The 20,327-nt window shown below is 44.9% G+C and overlaps 1 protein-coding gene and 1 non-coding gene across 10 annotated transcripts in view; both read right to left on the bottom strand.

The window, feature by feature from the left end:
• The window catches only part of OSBPL10 (oxysterol binding protein like 10), a 268,111-nt gene that overhangs the window by 39,387 nt on the left and 208,397 nt on the right, over positions 1 to 20,327 (bottom strand). For 8 of the 9 annotated variants that reach the window (XR_012060505.1, XM_072940918.1, XM_072940925.1 and 5 more), the window contains one exon: positions 18,101 to 18,255. The exons of the other annotated variant lie outside the window; for it this stretch is intronic. Coding sequence is in view for 7 of the 8 variants with exons in the window: in XM_072940918.1 (XP_072797019.1) it covers positions 18,101 to 18,255 (155 nt within the window). In the remaining variant the exon portion in view is untranslated. The remainder of the gene's footprint in view (positions 1 to 18,100; positions 18,256 to 20,327) is intronic. 9 annotated transcript variants of the gene reach the window in all.
• LOC116284043 (U4 spliceosomal RNA) lies at positions 18,450 to 18,589 on the bottom strand. Its single transcript, XR_004193830.1, has one exon. It is a non-coding gene; the product is annotated as a U4 spliceosomal RNA (small nuclear RNA).

The following is a 20,327-nucleotide window of genomic DNA, read 5'->3' on the forward strand; positions in this document are numbered from 1 at the left end:
CTGCCACGCTGGTCAGTTTGCAAAGAAAATTCTCTCATCCCTGCAGCAAGTTCTACTGCTGGCACTTTCCACCCTCTGCACGTCCCCCTGCCTCGTGTCTCCGCCTCCCACAGTGTGTCACTTCCCGGCAGAAGGAGCTCTGTGCCCCAGTGTGGGCTCTGATGCTCCCAGGGCAGGAGGAATCCCTCCGTCCCTAAAGCTCCACGTATCGGCTTCGCCAGGTCCCTCCCAGGTGACTGCCAGTCCTATCTTTTCTTAACTTTTTGGTACTATAAAGCTCAGTGAGAAGAGATCATTTTAAAAATCTAAAATTCCTCCTGAACACAAAAGAACAATTTTACAGATACCTTCACCTCAGGAACAAAGAGATGAAGGAATGAGGTATCGGGGGTGGGGGGGTCACCGACAGTAATAAAACGATTCTGTATGTAAAAACTTAAAGGAATTCTACTGCCTATGATTTGCTTCTATCAAAACCACTGATGCCCATCAAGAACAGAATTCTGGCTTTCTGTATCCACAGTCTTACTGATTTATGCTTTGTGCTGCGTGATGGGTTTCTTCTGATTCTGCAGATGGTAACTGCCTCTATTCACACAGTAAACACAATGAGACTGAAGTCGATGGTATCACCCTGGTGGTTCTTTCAGACTCTATACTTGATGTCACTAATTGCCAGACTGTCTTGCTTTTCCCATAAATTATGCACAGTCATGGGCTTGAACTCAAAGGCAGGGACAGGAAAAAAAAAAAAAGATAAAAAGCAATGAGGGTAGGCAGAGCAGCAGCGGGGAGCAGCTCTGAATCAGGCCTGCTTAAGGCATGGTCCCCGACCCACGGCCGCAGCATCACTGGGAACCTGGCAGAGATGCTAAGTCTGCGCCCTATCCCGGATCCCCCAGGTCAGGAGCTCTGGGCACAGGGGGCCCAGACCTGTGTTATGTTTGGGTTTTGATGTTTATTTTTTGACTGAAGTAGAATTTGTATGTGGTGCAATGTACAGTCCTGAGTGCGTGGTCATGACAAATGTATCACTTCATATCCAATTAAGTTTTTTTTTTTTACCATCTTAACTATTTTTAAGTGTACAGTTCAATGGTGGTAACTATATTCACACTGTTCTGCGACAGATTCCTAAAACGTTTTCGTCTTGCAAAACTGAAACTCTGTACCCACTGAGCAGCTTTCCATTTCCTCCCTGCTGTGGAACCTGTGTGTTACGAAGCCCTGGCTAACTCCAACGCACGCAAGCCCTTGAGACAAAGTGAGGCCCCAGTGATCACAGGCCATGGGGGCTCCCAGGAACAGCCCGGAAAAGTCAGAGGCCTGGCACCCAGGAAAGATCGTAGCAAGAGAGGTGTCACCTCCTGATTCTCCAAACCCAGTCCTGAGTGCCCAGTGTGGACCTGGGATCCAAACATGGACAAGTAGACAACTTTTCTAAAAATCTTGTGTAGGTTCAAGAGAAAGAAGGAAATTGTACTTCTCAACATTAGATCAGATTCTGGATATTTCACCCGATGGCCCTAAAACAGACTCAGAAAGCTATAAACTTTGACTGGAAGAGGGTGACTGTATGTTCATCAGTGACCACATCCGGCAGTCACTTGATTCTGACTTGGAATTCTGTCTGTTCACTTGAATCATCTATGCCTCTCACTGGGAAATTCCTGACTGATTCTCCCCAGTGGAAATTTGGGGAGGGGACGATAACACAAAGGAAATAACCAGTGGCACTGCAAACCACAGGAGAGTTTTGATTTACAAGTCATTAAAAGCAAAAAGCATTTACTGTTCTTTGCAGGCAAAGAGGGACTGCATCATGAATAATGGAAAAGGCAGGCCCATTAAGAACTGTTCTGCAGATAACGCTCTCTCTGGGCCACACGGACCACACATGCGTGCTCAGAGGACTCCTGTGTGCCAAGCATGTATCAACACACAACAGATGCATCCCAGCCTTCCAGGACCCAATCAGGGAAATTCATGCCATTTCGCTTCAAGGGGGCAGTTTCTGGATTCTATCTCCAAACTCTCAAAAGACCCAACGATTTAGTACCACAAGAAGACCAAGGGGGAAGGGACAGCTCAGCGGCAGTGTGTGCTTAGCACGCATGAGGCCTGGGTTCAATTCCCAGTACCTCCATTAAATAAATCAGTAAAGACCTAACCACCTACCCTACCCCTCTCCAAAAAATAAAGATTAATTTAAAAAAAGAAGAAGAAAAGCAAGAGTTAGGAATTTCAGAAACAACCCAAAGCTTGGGCTGTTTTAGATTTTTCAGTTTTCTTTAAAAGGTTCTGGTTTACGTCTATCGTGTCCTGATTTCTGTAGAAACTAACAAACGGAGGGAAAAGCATCTGGGGCAAAACAGGCTCTACCTAGTGCTTTATATATACTAAAAGAGAAAAGAAAGAAACCAAAAACAAAAGCACCCCAGCTCCTAATTTCACGACGAGAAAGCCCCAGTAAGCCTCCGTTAAAGCTACCACCTCTACATCCCACTCAATACGTTTGGCTCAAAGCGCTGGCATTTTCTCTGATTTTAATTTGCATTATGTGCAACCTTTTTCCTAGCCACTGCAATAACGGATGTTAAAAGAAGGTTTCCCTGTACTTTCAAGTGGGAAGTGATCCTAGGGATCTCAAAGGGTAATTGCGCAATTCATATTTTTTTCGTATTATTCCACTGTCATAAAATCCAAATGAGGCTCACTATGTCTCCTACTTTAAAAACTGCCACAGGGCGGCGGTGGGGAGAGGGGAGGGCGCAGCTCAGTGGTAGAGCATAGGCTTAGCATGCACGAGGTCCTGGGTTCAATCCCCAGAACCTCCACCAAAATAAATACTACTTAATAAGTAAATAAACCTAATTACTTCTCCCCAGGAATCTTAAATAAATGCTTAAAAATTGAAGTACATCTCTTTTTAAAAATAAAAACCATCACAGTATCATACTCGGCTCTGCCCCACTCTCAAGTGCTCCATTCAACGAAAGCTTCAAGGGGAAACTTGTGACACCACTGTCATCCTCCTCAGGTAATGGGCACGCTGGGCGGGGAGCACCATTAATCACCCTAACTGTGGGATTATCATATCTAGCACAAAAAGAGCACAGTGAATTTTACGGTGTAAATGACTCAGGTAGGACCTAAGCTCTTTTAAAGGTTTTTTTTTTTTTTCCTAAGATCATGCTGATGCACAGGACTTCCATTTCTCCAGCATAATATAGCCCTGTGATGACTCTGGAAGCTAGGTTTTCTGTCACTTGGGTAGGCATTTGACAAATGTGCTTTTCATAAACAAGCCTTCAGCCCATTCATAAAGTATGATCATGAAACACACTCCTCATGTGAGCTTAAAAATACCCCATGGTAGGTGAAACTGATATTTAACTGGATACTGTATTTTACCATGCTATAGTCCTATAATCCAATGTCTTTAGAACTAAAAAAAAAAAAAAAAAAAAAAAAAAAAAAGCTTAACTTACAATATTCAGTGCTTCATTTTTGAGAAATAAAACTATTGTGTTTTTTTTTCCAATTTCTAAGTATCCTGAATAAAACCGCCTTAAAAACTTGCAACATTGGACCCTGGATGGAGACAGAGGGTCCAAACCAGAACCAACGGAGAACAAGTTGCCACACATGTTGACATCTGTCTCGGAGCGTAAGTGGGCCCAGGGAGGACGGGTGTGGGGAGAACCAACACTCTCAAGGAGAGGGTGCTTGAGTCTCATTGGATGAGGTTTCAGGTAAGGATAAGTGTACATACTGGTTCATGTCCATTGCCATCGTGTGGGACCTCCCTGTACAACAGCCACCACAACCACAGCAACACAGTAGCATGTCCAGGGGCAGGCCTGGACCACAACACACACAATGCTGGGGCCTCCTCTGAAGTGAACACTGAGTTGAAAGGGTGTAAGTGACTTCCAACCCGATTCAAGCCAAGAGATCCCTTATGGGGAAAGATTTTAGTGGTGACTGTAACAGCGACCGTGGTCATCACTTCTTACCTCCAAAAGTACATCCAGGAAGTGGACAAAATATTCCACCCCCCACTATGAAGAACTAATTGGCTTAATATAAAAAGAATTCTTTATTTTTAATGGAGGTACTGGGGATTGAACCTATGACCTCATGCATGCTGAGCACGTGCCCTACCACTGAGCTATACCCACCCCCACAAAAGAATTCTTATACAACATTCATTAGAAAATCCAACTGAATTGGAAAATGTGCAAAGGCTGTGAACAAGATATTCAAAACAAGAGACACAAATGGCAAATAAATATGTGAAACCTATTTCCAACTTCCTTCATAATTATAAAAATAGAAATTAAACAAGATACCATTTTTCTTAAAAAAAAAAAAGCAACACTGGTAAGAAAATAGGACCTTGCTAGTCATTCCTAATGGCAAAAAAACACACCAAAAACAAGAAAATAGCAGCCCGCACACATGGCTGTGGGAGTATTGGCTCGGTCTTGGAGGGCAATTTGGTAATACTTTGCAAAATTTTAAATTCCCACGTGTGTTGGCTGAATTCCACTCAAATTCCACAGCTTGACAGTTTCCCTGCATAAGATATATCTGCATAAGTGTGCAAAATATGGGTAGAGCACTATTTGCAAAAGAAAACCGGACAATTGTAAAGTCTGGTTAAATAAACGACTGGTTAAATACACTAAGTGCACGATCCCATGAATTATGACGTGTTCCCAGAGCTGAATGCTTTGCAGCTGTTAAAAGGAACGCAAACAATCTCTGTACACTGACAAGGGAAGGAACCTAAGGTACACTGTTAAATTTAAAATTAAAGAGCCACATTATAATATGATTCCATTGTTGTAAAACTTTTTACAGTATATATATTCACTACGCAAACAGACCCTCAGAGGAGACACAGCCACTCCCTGTAGGAGGAAGCACTGGAAGGGAAAGTAGAAACAGTGGACTTTTACTTCCAACTTCTTACAAATCCTAGGCTGCATTTTTATGCAACAATTCTGTTGTTTCACTATAATTTTTCAAGTCCTCCTCCTCCCACTGCCACGTATGAACCATATGCACCGTCAAAGATGACTTCTCAGTCCATGTATAGCTTAATTCTCAGGCTCCTGGGAGCTGTGGGAGGGGGTGGAGGGCTGAGACACAGGGGCGGGCTGGGGAAAGCAGGTTGGGGAAAGTTTCACAGCATGCAAACAGCCAAGCCAGTTTCTCCTCCCCGCAACACACTCAGCTGAGCCGACTGCTTTCCTCAAAGGGAGCAATTCTATCGAATGGCTCTCTTTCAAGCCAGAAGTCGATCCCAGTTTGATTTCCACGGTATATCCAATGGACCTGGTGATGGCCGACCAACTCACCTGCTGTGGGAGGCTGAATAACGGACAGAAAATGCCCAGTCCTAATCCCCTGGACAGGGACTATGGCACGTTACAAGGCAACGGGGCATTAGGGTGCTAATCAGCTGATCTTCAAAAAGGAGATCGTCCCAGATTTTCTGGGTGGCCCTAACGTAACCACAGGGGTCCTTAAAAATCAAAGAGGGAGGCAGAAGAGAGAAGCCAGGGGGACACGGGACTGTGGAACCAGAGTCAAAGATATACAGTGTTCCTGGCCCTCAAGATGGACAAAGGGGCTACAAGCTAAGAAATGCAGGCAGCCTCTAGAAGCTGGAAAAGCCACGGAAACGGGTTCTCCTCTAGAGCCTCCAGGAAAAAACACAGTCCCGCCAACACCCGGATTTTAGCCCCGAGACCTGTGTAAGACTTCTAACATACAGAACTGTAAGATGATAAATTTGTGTTTCCTTAAGCTGTAACAAATTTGTGGCCATTTGTTACAGCAGCAATAGGAGGCTAATACGACCTTCCTACTATTTCCTTTATTTCTCTACACTCCACTCTGCCTTGGTGGGCAAAGCTGGGGTATGTTGTGAAAATCAGCCCACCTGGGCAGTCTGTCTTAGAGATGCCCGGCCACCTGGGCTCACCTTGCCAACTGGCTGGCTGATTTTAGGGCTTCCTCAGAGAGAAGCCAGGCAAGACACCTGCAGTACAGCACAACTGCCTTCGTGATTCTTAAATTCTAAAACCTTAAATCCAGCTACATTTGGAGAAACCATATTTGAAAAAGTCAGGAACGGAAGCCCTTTGTAAATCATGCCCCCTCATATAAATAAAGACCTTTGTCATCATGTACTCCTGGACTACCCTTTTGGAAGACGACAAAAGAGATGTGCATCTCACTAAAGAAACCAGAATAGCAGAAGAACAAATACTCAAAGGGGTTTCTCAATGTCATATCTACAAACAGGGACAAGGTAGGCAGGTCCAAGGAATGAATTCGAATAAGGACTGACCTAGACTCCTGAGTACTCACTTTGTGGCCGGCACTGAGTGGAACACTGACAATACACCTTCTCATCTAAGCCTCATGGCATTTCCATCAGAAAATTACCACGATCACTGTTACCATTAATAATTCACATGCCAACGTTCTCACAGGCAGTAAGTAAAGAGCTGGGGTGCATTGTGTGTCAGCCTGCACAACGGGGACCTAAGAGACGCATCATGCTGATTCCCCATCAAGGGACGGCTTAAACTGACATCTACCCTCGACCAAAATGTCCAAGAGAAGAGAGAGAGTATCGGCTTCATTCCTATGATGGGGGAATGCCAGCACTTACTGGTGCCTCTCCAAAATACCCCTTCGACTCTGAAACACGTTTTTACTCCTCTCAACAGCCACAGTATCTATAAAATAATTAAAAAAGACTGAGAGATCCCGTTGTATCATATGTTCTACCGATGCCTTCTTCAAGACATCTGTGTGCAAAAAAACAAACAAATAAACAAACAAACAAACAAACACCTGCTTTTGTGAGACAAGCACTGTGATGCCATAAAGGCTTCCCGCTAAGGTTCAGGAGGTACCCAGCATGACACCTGTCCTCCCTTCTGCACTCGTCTGGTCAAGAACCACTGACCTCACAGGGCAACCCCTACAACGGGCGGGTATCTTCTCACTATGGGAAGAGCTAGGTGAAATCCCCTTCTAAATACAGTTCTCAGCTCTAAAATCTCATTGTAATGAAACACAAAGCCATGGAAACATAAAGGGGGCCTTTCTCTTGCTTGCATTTCTCTTCTCATTTCAGTACATGAACTCGGTTTCAGTCTAGGATGAGAAAAACTTCACTTTCCCCAAAGGAGTTGTTTTCTCCCTGAATTACATAATATGTTTCTTTTTTTAGGACAGAACTACAAGCTGGCCCTACATTTTAGTGTACCAGCCACTGAAAAGATATTTGGAATCTGAAACACATTTTCCAAAAAATAATGTCATTCATGGAGTGGTTCCATTTCCAGAATAACCCATCAAGCTCTTTCAAACTCCTAAGGTGAAATAAATACTAAATATGTGCTATAAGAAGACCTGATACTCTTGCAAAGTTACTTTAAATTTAAGTACAAAACACCAGGGGAGGGTACAGCTCAGTGGTAGAATGCATGCTTAGCGTGCATGAGGACCTAGGTTCAATCCCCAGTACCTCCATTAAAATAAATAAACAAATCTGATTACCTCTCCACCAAAAAAAAAAAAAATTAGAAAAGAAGTAACTACAAAACAGTTCAAGTTCCATACATTTCTTATTCTCTTTAAAGGAAAGCAATTCTGATGAGATCAAGAAAAATGTGAATAGAGATTCGGGGCCATGTGAAGAACATTTCCATGGTTTTAAGAACTGATACACTGTTCTCCATTCGCTTTAATTTCATTTCCAAAAAAAGTTACGGTTTCCTTTTCCTCCAAATGGCTATATCTCTGCCACTCTCCTTACACTTAATTTGTGATGAGATCATCTGCTGGGATTATTACCATGGCCGATAAAGGCAGCCACGTGTGATGTACGGACAGCCCAGTGTCTGCTGAGCTGGCTGCAGACAGTGAATGGCAGAGAGAGGGGGCAGGACTTTGGGGGAGTGACAGCTATGAAATGTCATCAGAGGAGGAAAAAGATGGTGGTGACAGGGTGTTACATGACACCTGACTGCACCTGTCACTTTACAAAGCCCACCAGCTTGGCCCCTGCTGCTCTAATATCTGCGGGGCAGGAAGAGCTTTGGTCCCTGGGTGACTGGGGGCAGGATGGATGGCCAAGCAGCTCCTGGTAAAGTATGTTCAAGTGTCCGAGGCTTGGCTAAGTCCTACATCCAGCGGGAGTGAAATCACCCCTCAGAACTTAGCCAATTCCTCAGTTCTCATCTCTCCCCACCTCCTTCCCATCCACACACCATCTACCTTCCCTATCACCATGACCAAAAATTTTAAAACGTATAATTACAGTATACCCCCCATATACCCCCCGAGGAAGCCCCTGCCCAGCACCATAATCTATCTACAAAACTCAATTCACTTCACAAAAGTGATAGGAGAACCCACAGATTCATAAGGGGCAAAGCCCGAAGGGTGTGGTAGAAAAGATTCTCCTCTTTTCTTCTGTAACATCCTTCCCGCAGATCCATCACTCTCCGAGCACTGACTTTCCATCTTAGGAAAGTGAGCATCATCGGAGGCAGCATATACGTCACCTGGGCAAGAGTTAATCATCGTGGGCAAATAAAAATGTGAGCCAGACAGATGGTGAAAAGCTCGTTTCTACTGGTCTAATTTCATGGGCTGGGCAGGCAGGGGGAAAACCGGAGGGAACTCTGAAAGCTGGACTCACCTTTATAGGAAGTGAATAAATACCCCCAAACCACAGAATACTGAATAGTATCATACCACTTTACTACAATCTCTTCAACTCTTCGCCTCTGGTTCAGATCTGATTTTCTCCCTTCGTGGCCACAGGACTGATAGGAAGGCAAAGAGGAGGAGGAGGAAGAGGAGGAAGAAGAGGAGGAAGAGGAGAAGGATGAGGGGGAGGAGGACAGGGGGGGAACCCATACGACACGCTGCAGTGTTTTAAGCCCTTTTCATTCACCAGTTTCAAAGCGCTTAATCCTTTGGGAATGAGTGCGGGATAGAAGAGATTTTTCCACTTGGAGCTGATATTTTTCATATGGCTCCAGCTCCCAAGTGGCAAGTCCAAGGTGGCTATGTCCCAACACTGGTGGGTGTTTATGTCACAAAGCCACACTGGCCTGGGGGGAGGGGAGGGAGGCAACACAGTGACCCTCCCTAAGGCTCCCTGCAGACTAGCTTTTTCCAGTGTTGAATCCACAGGAAGCCCCAGACACATCCTCCCGGCCCCTGAGAAGAGATCGGAGACCTCCCACTCTACTCCACCTCTCTCTCATAAAAGCAACACCAGCCAAGAAAACAAAACTTCCCGTTATCATCCATGAAAAGGGAGAGAGGAAGGAAGGAAAGGGAATGAAGGGAGACACTAGTCTCTGGAAAAGTAGCTTGAACTGAAACGAGGACCCCAAAGCTGCACAGGGAGCTATACCACTGTGCCCTGTAGTTGGAGAGCTCGCTAACACAGCCAGAAACCAAGTCCAAGAAGCCCTTGAAAAATTCTCACAGGGCTTAGGTTTGCGTGCGATGGTTACATTTGCTGTCAATTTGTTAAGAGAAGGAAGGTGGGCAGAAAAATGCTTTTTTGGGCAGAAAGGAGCTCTCAGCCACTAGAAGCACAACCATCACATCCTATCAGAGCACTGCAGAAATACCTCTCCAGGTTCCACGCATCTCAACCGCCACTGGCCACAGGCAGACTCACAGCCACAGACCACCAGCGCTACGCAGTGTGGGCAAACCAACCTGGAAACGTCACTTGGCTAAAAACCCTTTTCTCCCGCTTCTAATCTCAAGATATAAAAAATAATTATAACTACTGTGAAAAATAAAAGCCTGGCGTGAATAAGCTGAGTGTCTTAGCTCAGGCTAACAAAACCCCCTAGACTGGGTGGGTTTAAACACCAGGAGTTTATTTTCTCACAGTTCTAGAGGCTGGAAGTCCAAGATCGGGTGGGGGCGGGGACCAGCAGGGTTGGGTTCCGGTAAAGGCTCTCTTCCTGGTTTATAGACCAGGAGAGAGGTCTGTGTCCTCACAGAGACAAGATGGAGTGAGAGAGACATCTCTGCCTCTTCCTCCTCCTATAAGATTATGGTCCTATTGGACTAGGGCCCCAGCCTTACGACCTCATTTAACCTCAACTGCCTCCTAAGGACCCCAACTCCTAGATACAGTCCTACTGGGGGTTCAACATATGAATTTGCTGAACTAAGGGGTCCTCCCTTCAGAGTCCAACAGACAGTCACTCAATGCATGTTTGATGAATGAACAAACAACTGAGCAGATGAATAATTCCTACCTTACTATACCGCGACCAGAGCAGACTTACAAGGGAGCAGTATATTTTGAAGCACAAGCAACAAACTCGATCCTTCTGATTTCTAATCAGTGCTGAGGGTCTGGTGGCTCCGGGGCGTATACCCTATGTTTGCACAATGGATGGACTATTTTCCCTCCAGGCCAACAGCCAGAAGGGAAGAAGCAAAAACCCACAAGATCAAGCCAGTGTTCATTCCTACAATGTCAGGACCTAAATGGAATGTCCTCAGCAGATTACCTAAAAAGGTTATAATCGAGGGGAGGGTACAGCTCAGTGGCAGAGTGTGTGCTTAGTGTGCATGAGGTCCCGGGTTCAATTCCCGGTACCTCCTTTAAATAAATATTGTTTAAAAAAACAATTATTAAAATAAAACAAAATGATTATAATAAGAATGCCACACATAAGTGGCACCATCTAGTACCTCCTGGACGAAGGTCAAGGCTAGTGACTAGAAAGGGACCAATTAGTGAGAGAGCCTCTGACTAGAGAGGTCCAGGACAATGGTCGTTAGTGACTCTTGTCACAGCAGCATATGTAACTCATACGCCACTCAACAGGTTAGACATCTCCTGCTGGGGTGTCCAGAAGCTGCAGGGAAGAGCAGGGACAGAGATGAGAACAGGGAGGAGCACGCCCTCTAGTGACAAACAGACAGATCTCATCATTCACGGTCATTCATTCATCAGACACCTGCAGAGCATCTATGATGCCCATGGTTACCTTCCTAAATATTCTGGAGTCTTCAAAGAGTAATCAGAGATGAGGCCTACCCTCATTGGCCTATATGGAACAGTTGAGCTTAAAAAGACTCACAGAAGCTGAAGGTTAGCACTGCAGGAAAAAAATCTGCCTGGGGCAGGTTTGGGGGTCCAGCGACACTATCTGTCACTACCAAAGGCCTTTCCCCTCTTCGCCCTTGCTAGCAGAAATCCAGTTTGGGGCTAGGACCCGAGATCCCCTGACTCAGCACATCCTTCCTTAGCCATCAAGGGTGACCCATGATTACTCCAACGCAGTCATGGTACCCAGTTACCCGCAACGAGTTAGGGCTGGGGGTGGGGAGGATCCAGTCTGGCTATAACAGGAGAAGTGTACTGGGGGCTTCCCCCCACACACAGAGAGTCTTAGGAAGAGCTCTCATGTCATCCCATATTCTAAAGGGACGTTGTGAGCATGTGATGCTTGAGACTGTAGCTGTCATGCTGCCACCACAAAGTAACAAGCATGAGGATAAACAGCCAATAGCCGAATATAAGTATATATATGCATGACTGGGACAGACACCAGAAATTGACACATTGTAACTAACTGTATTTCAATTTTAAAAATGTAATTTTTAAAAAAGCCAACAGCAAGAAGAATGGAAGAGACCTGTTGTTTTTTAATTTTTTTTAAGAGGAAAGTCATCAATTTTTTGGCATGATTAAAAAACACATGAGGAAGGGGATAGAGAGGGATAAATTGGGAGTTCAGAATTTGTAGATATACATTACTATACATAAAATAAACACAAACATATTGCACAACTATATGCAATACCTTGTAATGATCATAATGAAAGAGTAGGAAAAGGAAATATATATATATGTAAATCACTATGCTATACATCAGAAATCGGCATAACATAAATCAACTACTTCAATTAAAAAAAGGACAACCACATGAAGTCTCCCCCCTTAACAAATGTGTAAGTGTGCACTACAGTAGTGTTAACTACATGCACACTGTTGTACAGCAGGTCTCTAGAACACTTCATCCTGCACAATTGAAACGCTACAGTCACCGACTAGCAGCTCCCCCTCCCCCTCCCCACTACCCTGGCAACCACCATCCTACTTTGTTTCTATGAGTTTGACAACTTGAGATAATTTGTATAAGTGAAATCTCCTGGTATTTGTCCTTCTGTAACTGGCTTATTTCATTCAGTATCATGTTCTAAAGGTTCATCCATGTAGCAGCATGCGACAGCACGTCCTTCACTCTAAAGAATGAATAATCCATCATATAATATGTAATATTATATACTATATAATCATATAATATGTAATATGACATTTCCTACTAAGCAACCACCTGGGATTCAACTTTGTGGGGTTATTGCAGAACTCAATAAAGTGATTTTCCACTGTAATAAGTAAGTGTTAGCCATCTCACTCCTTGGTCAAACAGCTGACAACCAACAAATAAGTATCAAATATTTCGAACGAATCCATAAGATTGAAAATTTGTGTCAAAAGAATTATCCAAAGGACTAAATCTGCATGTTACCTTATCTCCAAAAATCTATCAGCATTCCATGCCTGACTTAGACTCAATCAACATCTACGTATATGCTGCAGTACTGTGCTGACGAAGAATAAAGATGATAAAAATGGGGTGAGGAGATTAGACAGACTGCCCAGGCTTTAAGATGAAGGCCAGAGGATTTCAAAACTGACAGCTTTGTATGTTGTTAAATGGTTCAAAAGTTCAGCGCTAAAACGGCAATTCATTCAAGAGCGAGGAAATCCTTCTCGAGGCAAAATTCAGCTAAATGTTTTATGCATCTATCTTTCCTTTACTCGTAAAACAGTTTCCTCCCTTGGGGAAGGGGGATTAGGACATGATTACTTGAAAATTAAATTCTGCAACTGGCTAACCAAAGTCCCTTTTACATGCTGATCTAGGCCTCAGTACTCAGTACTCAAGGACGTTATGCGGAGTCTTTCTGAATCTGCTAGATTTCGGGGAGGGGGGGGGTGTAGGGCATGTGATCTCCTGATGGTATTGTTGCCACTGCAATTCCGACAATTAACCAGGCAAAGTCTTCTACTGAAACAGTCAACCCAGGGTTGATCGGAGCTGAGTGTGCTCCTGAGACCCAGCTCCATGAACCCCTGCTGAGGGTGCTAGTGGAGGGGTTCACACGACTCACTTTCCATCTCCTCCCTCTGGGCACCCAATATTTGCCCCCAGTGATTCACGCAATATTATTTTTAAATGCCCCCTCTTTTCTGTTTTACCTGTGGGAGATTTGAGGAAGTTTTTAAAGCTTACAAATGATCCTCACTAGGTGAGTGGATAAACAAAGTCTGACTCCAAAGGACACCAATCACCAGTCAACCTAACGACACAGGTGAATCTCCAAGGCTGCTGCACAGAGTCAGACTCTGCCTACAATGGCATAATTCCACGTAAAGGGATTCTGGGAAAGATAAAACTACATGGACAGAAAACAGATCAGCGATTGCCAAGGGCTGGGGGGGGTTGTTAAACAGAAGGGAATCATGGAAAGTGATGGAACTCATTCAACAAAGTACAGAAGTGATAAAATTACATTTTAAAGGGGGCAGAATGTATTATTTCTGAATTATACCTCAGTAAACCTGACTTTGAAGACAAATTAAGGTTTCTGTCCCTCAGATACATCCTCCAGAAAGGTAGGTATACATGGTGACCCATGGGAGGTCACACAGGACGGTCCCCACGTCACCCTCAGCTCTCTCATTCCCACAGCCCCACCAGTCTGGACCTGGTGCTGGAAACAGAAGCCACTCCAGGTATTTCAATCAGAAAGGGAATTAGGTGCTCACAGAATCACTGGTCTGGAGGAAGAAAACTCTCCCTTAGATTTTAGTTTTAAATTTCTTGGTTTTTTAAATAATTTTTTTGGTGGGGGGGATTAGGTTTATTTATTTCCTTACTTATTTATTTAATGGAGGTACTGGGGATTGAACCCAGGACCTCATGCATGCTAAGCACACACTCTACCCCTGAGCTATACTGCCCCACCCTCAGATTTAACACAGGAGCACATCATTGCAGGCAGCCTTGATCCAAGTGTCTAGAAGATGCCACGGCTCCTGCCACCACAGTCTCTCTCACGCCAACCCAGTGAGGACCGAGACCCTAGGACAGTGACTCTGGTCACAACAAATGCCTCCAACATTCACATCTGCCAGCAGCACCAGCAGAAGGAATCTGGTCTCCAGCTTCCAAACCTCACACAAGCGCACTGATAAAACTGTCATGCATTTAGGGACGTCGCCTTGGGAAAGCCTGGGATGTCCAATTGAGCTGTCAGGTTTCCAATCCAGACAGTTGGCGGAGGTCCAGAGAGCCGGCCCACTGTCCCTCTGTCCTGAAACAAGGCCTTCTTCAACAACGAAAGCACAAAAAAAACCTTTTCCAGTCTAAATTTGCATTTCAGACAGTGGTAAGAGTTGAAATATTGGTCTACCAACAGGGAAAACCAAGAGCCTAACTCATTTCATTATGGGAGAATATCTCATTTTCACATTTAGTTAGTTCCAGCCCCAACAGAATATAATTCTGAGATCACTGCTTTTGATAACAGAGCCAACCACAATTTCTTCTAGCTTATGTGTTAAAAACTTGCTGGTCTTTGAGTTCTACTCTTTGGGGAATTAAACAGATTAAGCTTGAAAATGCATTCATTTTCCAGACACCTGTGTGTTATTTCATGGTAAGCAAGGACCAGGGGAGGGGAGTGTGATGCTGTGATTTATGACAAGAAATGTATATTTGCTTTTTGTCCCCATTTCTGGCACAGAGGTCAGAATTTCCTCTGGAAATTCTGGAATTTCCGAAGAGTTGAGAGAGATAAACGTGTATTTTGTCTTGTTAATGAGTGGCTTTAGGAAAGCCCCTTGGTCACCTAAGGATGGGAGACAGTGGAGCCAACCCTGTGATTAGAGGGTTGGAGCTTTCAGTCCCAGTCCCTGACCTCTGGGGAGGGGAGAGGGGCTGGAGGTTAAATCACCAGTGGCCAAGAATGTAGTCAATCATGCCTCTGTAAGGAAGCCTCCATAAAACCCAGAGGCACCGGGTTTAGAGAACTTTTGGGTGGTGAATAGGTGGAAGTGGGGGGAGAGTGATGAGTTCAGAGAGGTCATGGAAGCTCCCGCCCCCTCCCACAGACCCTGCCCTGGGCATCAATTCCATCTGCTCTCGAATTACGTCTTTTTGTAATAAACTGGTACATTTTGCTCTAGGTTCTATGAGCCACTCTAGCAAATTCACCAAACCTGAAGAGGAGGTCATGGGAAACCCCTAGTCCACAGCTGGATGACTCGGAAGCATGGGTGACAACCTGGATTCGTGGTTGGTACCTGAAGTTGGCAGGGGCTTGGCGGGGCAGTCCTGAACCTGTGGGATCTGATGACATCTCCAGGTACACAGTATCAGAATTGAGTTAAATTGTAGGACACCCAGGCTGTGTCCAATGAGAAACGGATTGATTGCTTGATGATATTTAAAAAAAAATACACACACCAGACTGAGGTATTATGCTCCTAAAGACCTAACATAATCAAAACAATAAACCCGAAGAAAACAGTTTATTCAGCTAAAGTACCACAATCCTTAGTCTCCCAATGATCACTCACAGAGTAACTGTATTCTCTACATCAAAAGGGACAGGGAAACTTCTCTTGAGGAATTTTTAGCCTTTTGGAATTTCACTTCACTCCTTCTTGGGTTATGTCTCCAAATTGTAAAAAGGAGGAAAGGAAACATTTTTCTTTTTCTGAAAGGAAAACTACTGTGTGGCTACTGCTAGTTTCTTCAAATCCTATGACAAAGGGAAAAAATGTGACAAAGCACAATGGCCTAAAATAAAGAGATTCCAACCAACACTAGCTATTGGGCTGGGAGAATCATCTACCAGAGTTGTCACTGGAAAAAATGAGGGAATTTTTCGCAAAAGGACTCCAATCCTTCCTTCTCAGAAAACCATCACGCACCCTCACACCCTGGAAGTCTCTCACTGCCACTGCTCTAAGGGATTTCCAGACAGTATCTTCTTTTATCTTTTTTTTTTTAAGTTTCCTTTTTTCAATTCTCTTTTTATGGGGGGGAGGTGGGTAATTAGGTTTATTTATTTATATATATGTATTTTTAATGGAGGTGCTGGGTATTGAACTCAGGACCTCGTGCATGCTAAGCATGTGCTCTACCACCGAACTATACCTTCCTCCCAGACAATATCTTCTAATTCTCTGACAAAAGGAGTAAGAGCCAAAATGACAACCAGAAATTAATGACTGTTCCTAACTTAAGAGGGGGAAAAAAAGCTCTCCCTAGTTCTCCTCCTTCAAGGTATTTTTTAAGAAGTTGAACTTGGGAGCTAGTTATTTCTCATGGACAATTATATACTATCTTCCGCCAATGCTACTAATCAGCAAAGCAAAGTGGGCAACAATTTTCTATAAAAAGAACAGATCTGGGCTCTGAAACTTTAGGGTTAAAGGAAGCACGTGAGTGAAAAGTGAAAGAAACACTACAAAGGACTCAGAATGGGGACACTCGCCAGTCCAAACGATAAGCTGATTAGGTTACAGCTCCTGTTAGGTTTTGCCCGTTACTGTACTGGGAGGAAGGAGGAGCTAAACAATTATTTCTAAAGATCTAATAACTTCTTCTTTAATTTCTCTCCAGAGCAAGATATATTAATATATCTTAATATATATATTAATATACATAAGCATGTATATTATGGCGTGAACTCCCATAGGTCCCCTTCCAAGGGGATGGTAGGGACTGTATTGTTAACCCCTTAGCAGGGAAGCACCCATCCTCAAATGTCACCCCCCCAGTCTTTCCAAAGAGCTAGGTGACAACAAGGCTCCGACTTCTCTCCCAGTCACCAAATTACCTCCCAATGTACCTACACATCAGCTCCAAGTGTTTTCCACCTGAAACTCCGTGTACAGGCGAGGCAAATGCACTTCAAAATCTCACCTCCCCTGTGGTTTCGTACCCTGCAAAGGCACCTTAGAGATGCTAACGGAATACCTGCAGGGGGCTGATCCTGCCTCTGTAAGACCCAAACCACCAAGGCACCATCAGAGCCTATAATCCCGTAAAGCTTGGGGGACAATTTCAATGGATCATCAAGACCATTTGATGGAAGAAGCTGCCTTGGGTTTTCAACCTTACAAAATAGATCTGGGGGTGTTCTACAGTTTCCAAGCTAAAGCGATTTCAATGGAAATTCAAGAACAACCTATGGCGAAAGGAGGTCCCAGCCCGGTTCACGAGATCATGTCACCAGGACACGTGCATCAAAAGAGACAACACAAACATCTGCGCGTGACACAAGGGGACACTGACAAGAGGCAGGCAGCACCTGCTTCCCTCCAGCTGCCACTCGGAGGCACGGCTAGTCAAGGAGCATCGTGCGGGCAGATGACGGGCTCCACGGAGCCGGCGGGGGCCTGGCTGGCCACTAAGGTCTGCAGGGCCGCTCCTCCCTGGTACCCGCAGCCTGGACCTGGGCTGCAGGGCACCGCCTAGGGGTAGAGTCCCAGCCACTGCCCCTGGGCCTCGCCCGGCTCTGCAGCATGCAGGAATCGAGCGTGTGAGGCAGGAGCTGAGGTGAGCACAACCACATGGAGAAGCCATCATCCAGGGGATATATTGTAACTGCTCCCATCGCCTCAACGGGCATCACGGTAACGGCTGTGTTCCAATTTCTCCCTCTTGACGTTACAGTGACTCCCATTTCAGGGAAAGAGGAGACGCCCCGTGGGGAGGATCACAGTCTGCCCACGGCAGCTGCCAGGCACAGGACCAGAAGTGCCCGGCGAGCGCAGAGCTGATTTTGTCTCTCCGGGCAATGCTTCCGCTTCACAGTGTGAGTCTCCTCTTAAAACCAAGAGAGGAGCAAGTTACAAATATAATTCCTCTATTTCCAAACAAGCGCCAACACAAGCCGCGGCAGTGCGAGGAGAGGACGGCGAGCTTACCTCCGGCTCCGGCGGGAAGGTCTGTTCGTCCTCAGAGGAGTTTGGTAAAATGGCCCAGGTTATGTTGGAACTGGCGGATGGCAAAGAGCCAAGTGTCCCGTTTTTCAGCTGCTCTGTGGAATGTGACTTGGGCCCGTGCCATCCCAGGATGCTTTCTGAAATAAAGACCTAGAATGATGCCAAGTATTTTCCAAATTACACATTTAGAGCTCAAGAAATCTCCGTATCTCGCTGTGGAAGGAGCCTGACCTGAAGGGGACCCAATTTTTCAGGAGACCGTGCTGGATTTAAGTGGAACTTGATCTGTAGGGCGTACAAAGTGTAGATTTGGATTATCTGTTTATTTTTCTCTCTGTAGAGACTGTCACAAGCTGCCAATGCTGACTATATTTCAAGTCATCGTGGCAGGACATTGGGAAAAGTTTTCAAATAACAATAATTGCACCTCAGATAAACCTCACTGGCTACAATACTGACATGCGCAAAACCAGATCACCTACTTATAAACTAATCTCTGCATCACAGCCATATCCAAACCACCAAAGGCTGTCTCTCCCTGCCCTTGGACAGACAGAATTCACTTTTTCCCAAGGCCCTATTTTCTGAAATGGGTTTTTACTTTTGAACTTTTGAAGAATACTTTTAAATATTTACAATAAAAAACAAAGGTTGAACTTTCTCAGCTACAGGCTGCTCAAAATACAGTCTGAATGTCAGCTGACACAATGACCACAGTGGAGAAAAGACACCTGTAGTGTGACCACATGACACCGCCCCATCATTAGAGGTGGCCAGCGTCAGGAAGTCCCACCACTAAGGATGGATGTGGTCATGCCATTCTAGCAAAAACACTTTGGGGTCACCAGATTAGTGTTCATAAAGCATCTTTCTGATCTTCTTTCAATGCTTAGGGAGAAAAAAAAAGACTTGCTAACTCTCCTGTTGATTTTTTAAGAATCATGGATTATGACAGATGCTTACTAAGTGAGGCAGGAGTCATCGGAGGTAGATGGCAATGCTGCCACCGGAGTCAGAACTGGTCTCAAACTCAGCTGAGTCTGGAGAGTCTGTTCTCAACCTAAGAGTAGGAGTGAGTGATGAAGAACAGGTCGGCTCCAGGGCAGACCACCTCGCATGAACTAGAACTCAGCTCCCCTTCTGCATCTCAGATAGTCCATCCATAAGTAATCACAGCCCTCAGCCTTTTCACTGGATTTACTCCAAGGAAGAGCTACAGGTATCCCTAACTTTTAACACCTGGAGGACTATTTCGTTGATGGAAATGAAATAACAGAGGCCGGTGAGAGGGCTGTGGACGTGCCTGTGCGTGTTGGGTAGCCTCTGCATTCTTAACCAACCCAAGCATACTCTATGCAAAACTTTTTTTTTTAATGCCAAGTGTTAGAGCACAGAAATCTGCTGCTTAGAAGCCTCAAGTGGCTCCTCCTTGCAACTGGAACACAGTCTGAAGGCCTGGATTTTAGCTGCCCAGTTCTCTCCCTGGGACTGACGAGGTTCCAGCTAGGCTGTGTGTTTTCCATTCCTCAAACACACGAGAGCCTTTGTGAGGGCTGTTTCCCTGCTCAGACCACCATCCTTCGGTTCCTCTACACAGGGGAGGGGGTTTCCCCTGAAAATCCAGGGGTCAGTTCAAACATCACGTGCTCAGAGAGGCCCCTGGGGACCTGGCTGGCCAAAGCAGCACTGCCAAGGCACTCGTCACACCGGTTTATTCCTACAGCTCTTACACCATCTGAACTCACTGTGTTTATCTGTTCACTGTCTGCCCTACTCTTCCCTCTAGAAAGTCAGCTCCTTGAAAACAGGGATAATACTGCCTTTGTTCAGCGTTCCGTCCCTAAAACTAGAACACAGTCTAGGAGGGTGTGCTCATTAAACCTGTGCCGAACGAATGAAGGACCATGGGGACTCTCAGAGATGGTGAATTTCAAGAAAAGTGTACGTAGAACAGTGGTTGCGAGGCGCAGGGGGATCAGGTGTGGGGAGTGATTGTTTAATGAATTCAGTTCTGCAAGATGAAAAGAGTTCTAGTGACTGATCGCACAATAATACGAATGTATTCAACACTACCAAGTTGTATACTTAAACGTGGTTGGGATGGCAAACTTTCTGTATTTTACCACACTTTTTTTTTCAATGGCAAAAACAGGCATTCAAATACCACTCTTTGATGTCATTTTTAAAACGGTAAAAACTCACAACACTA

The sequence above is a fragment of the Vicugna pacos genome, chromosome 17 (genome assembly GCF_048564905.1).
Source record: "Vicugna pacos chromosome 17, VicPac4, whole genome shotgun sequence".
Classification (NCBI taxonomy): Eukaryota; Metazoa; Chordata; class Mammalia; order Artiodactyla; family Camelidae; genus Vicugna; species Vicugna pacos.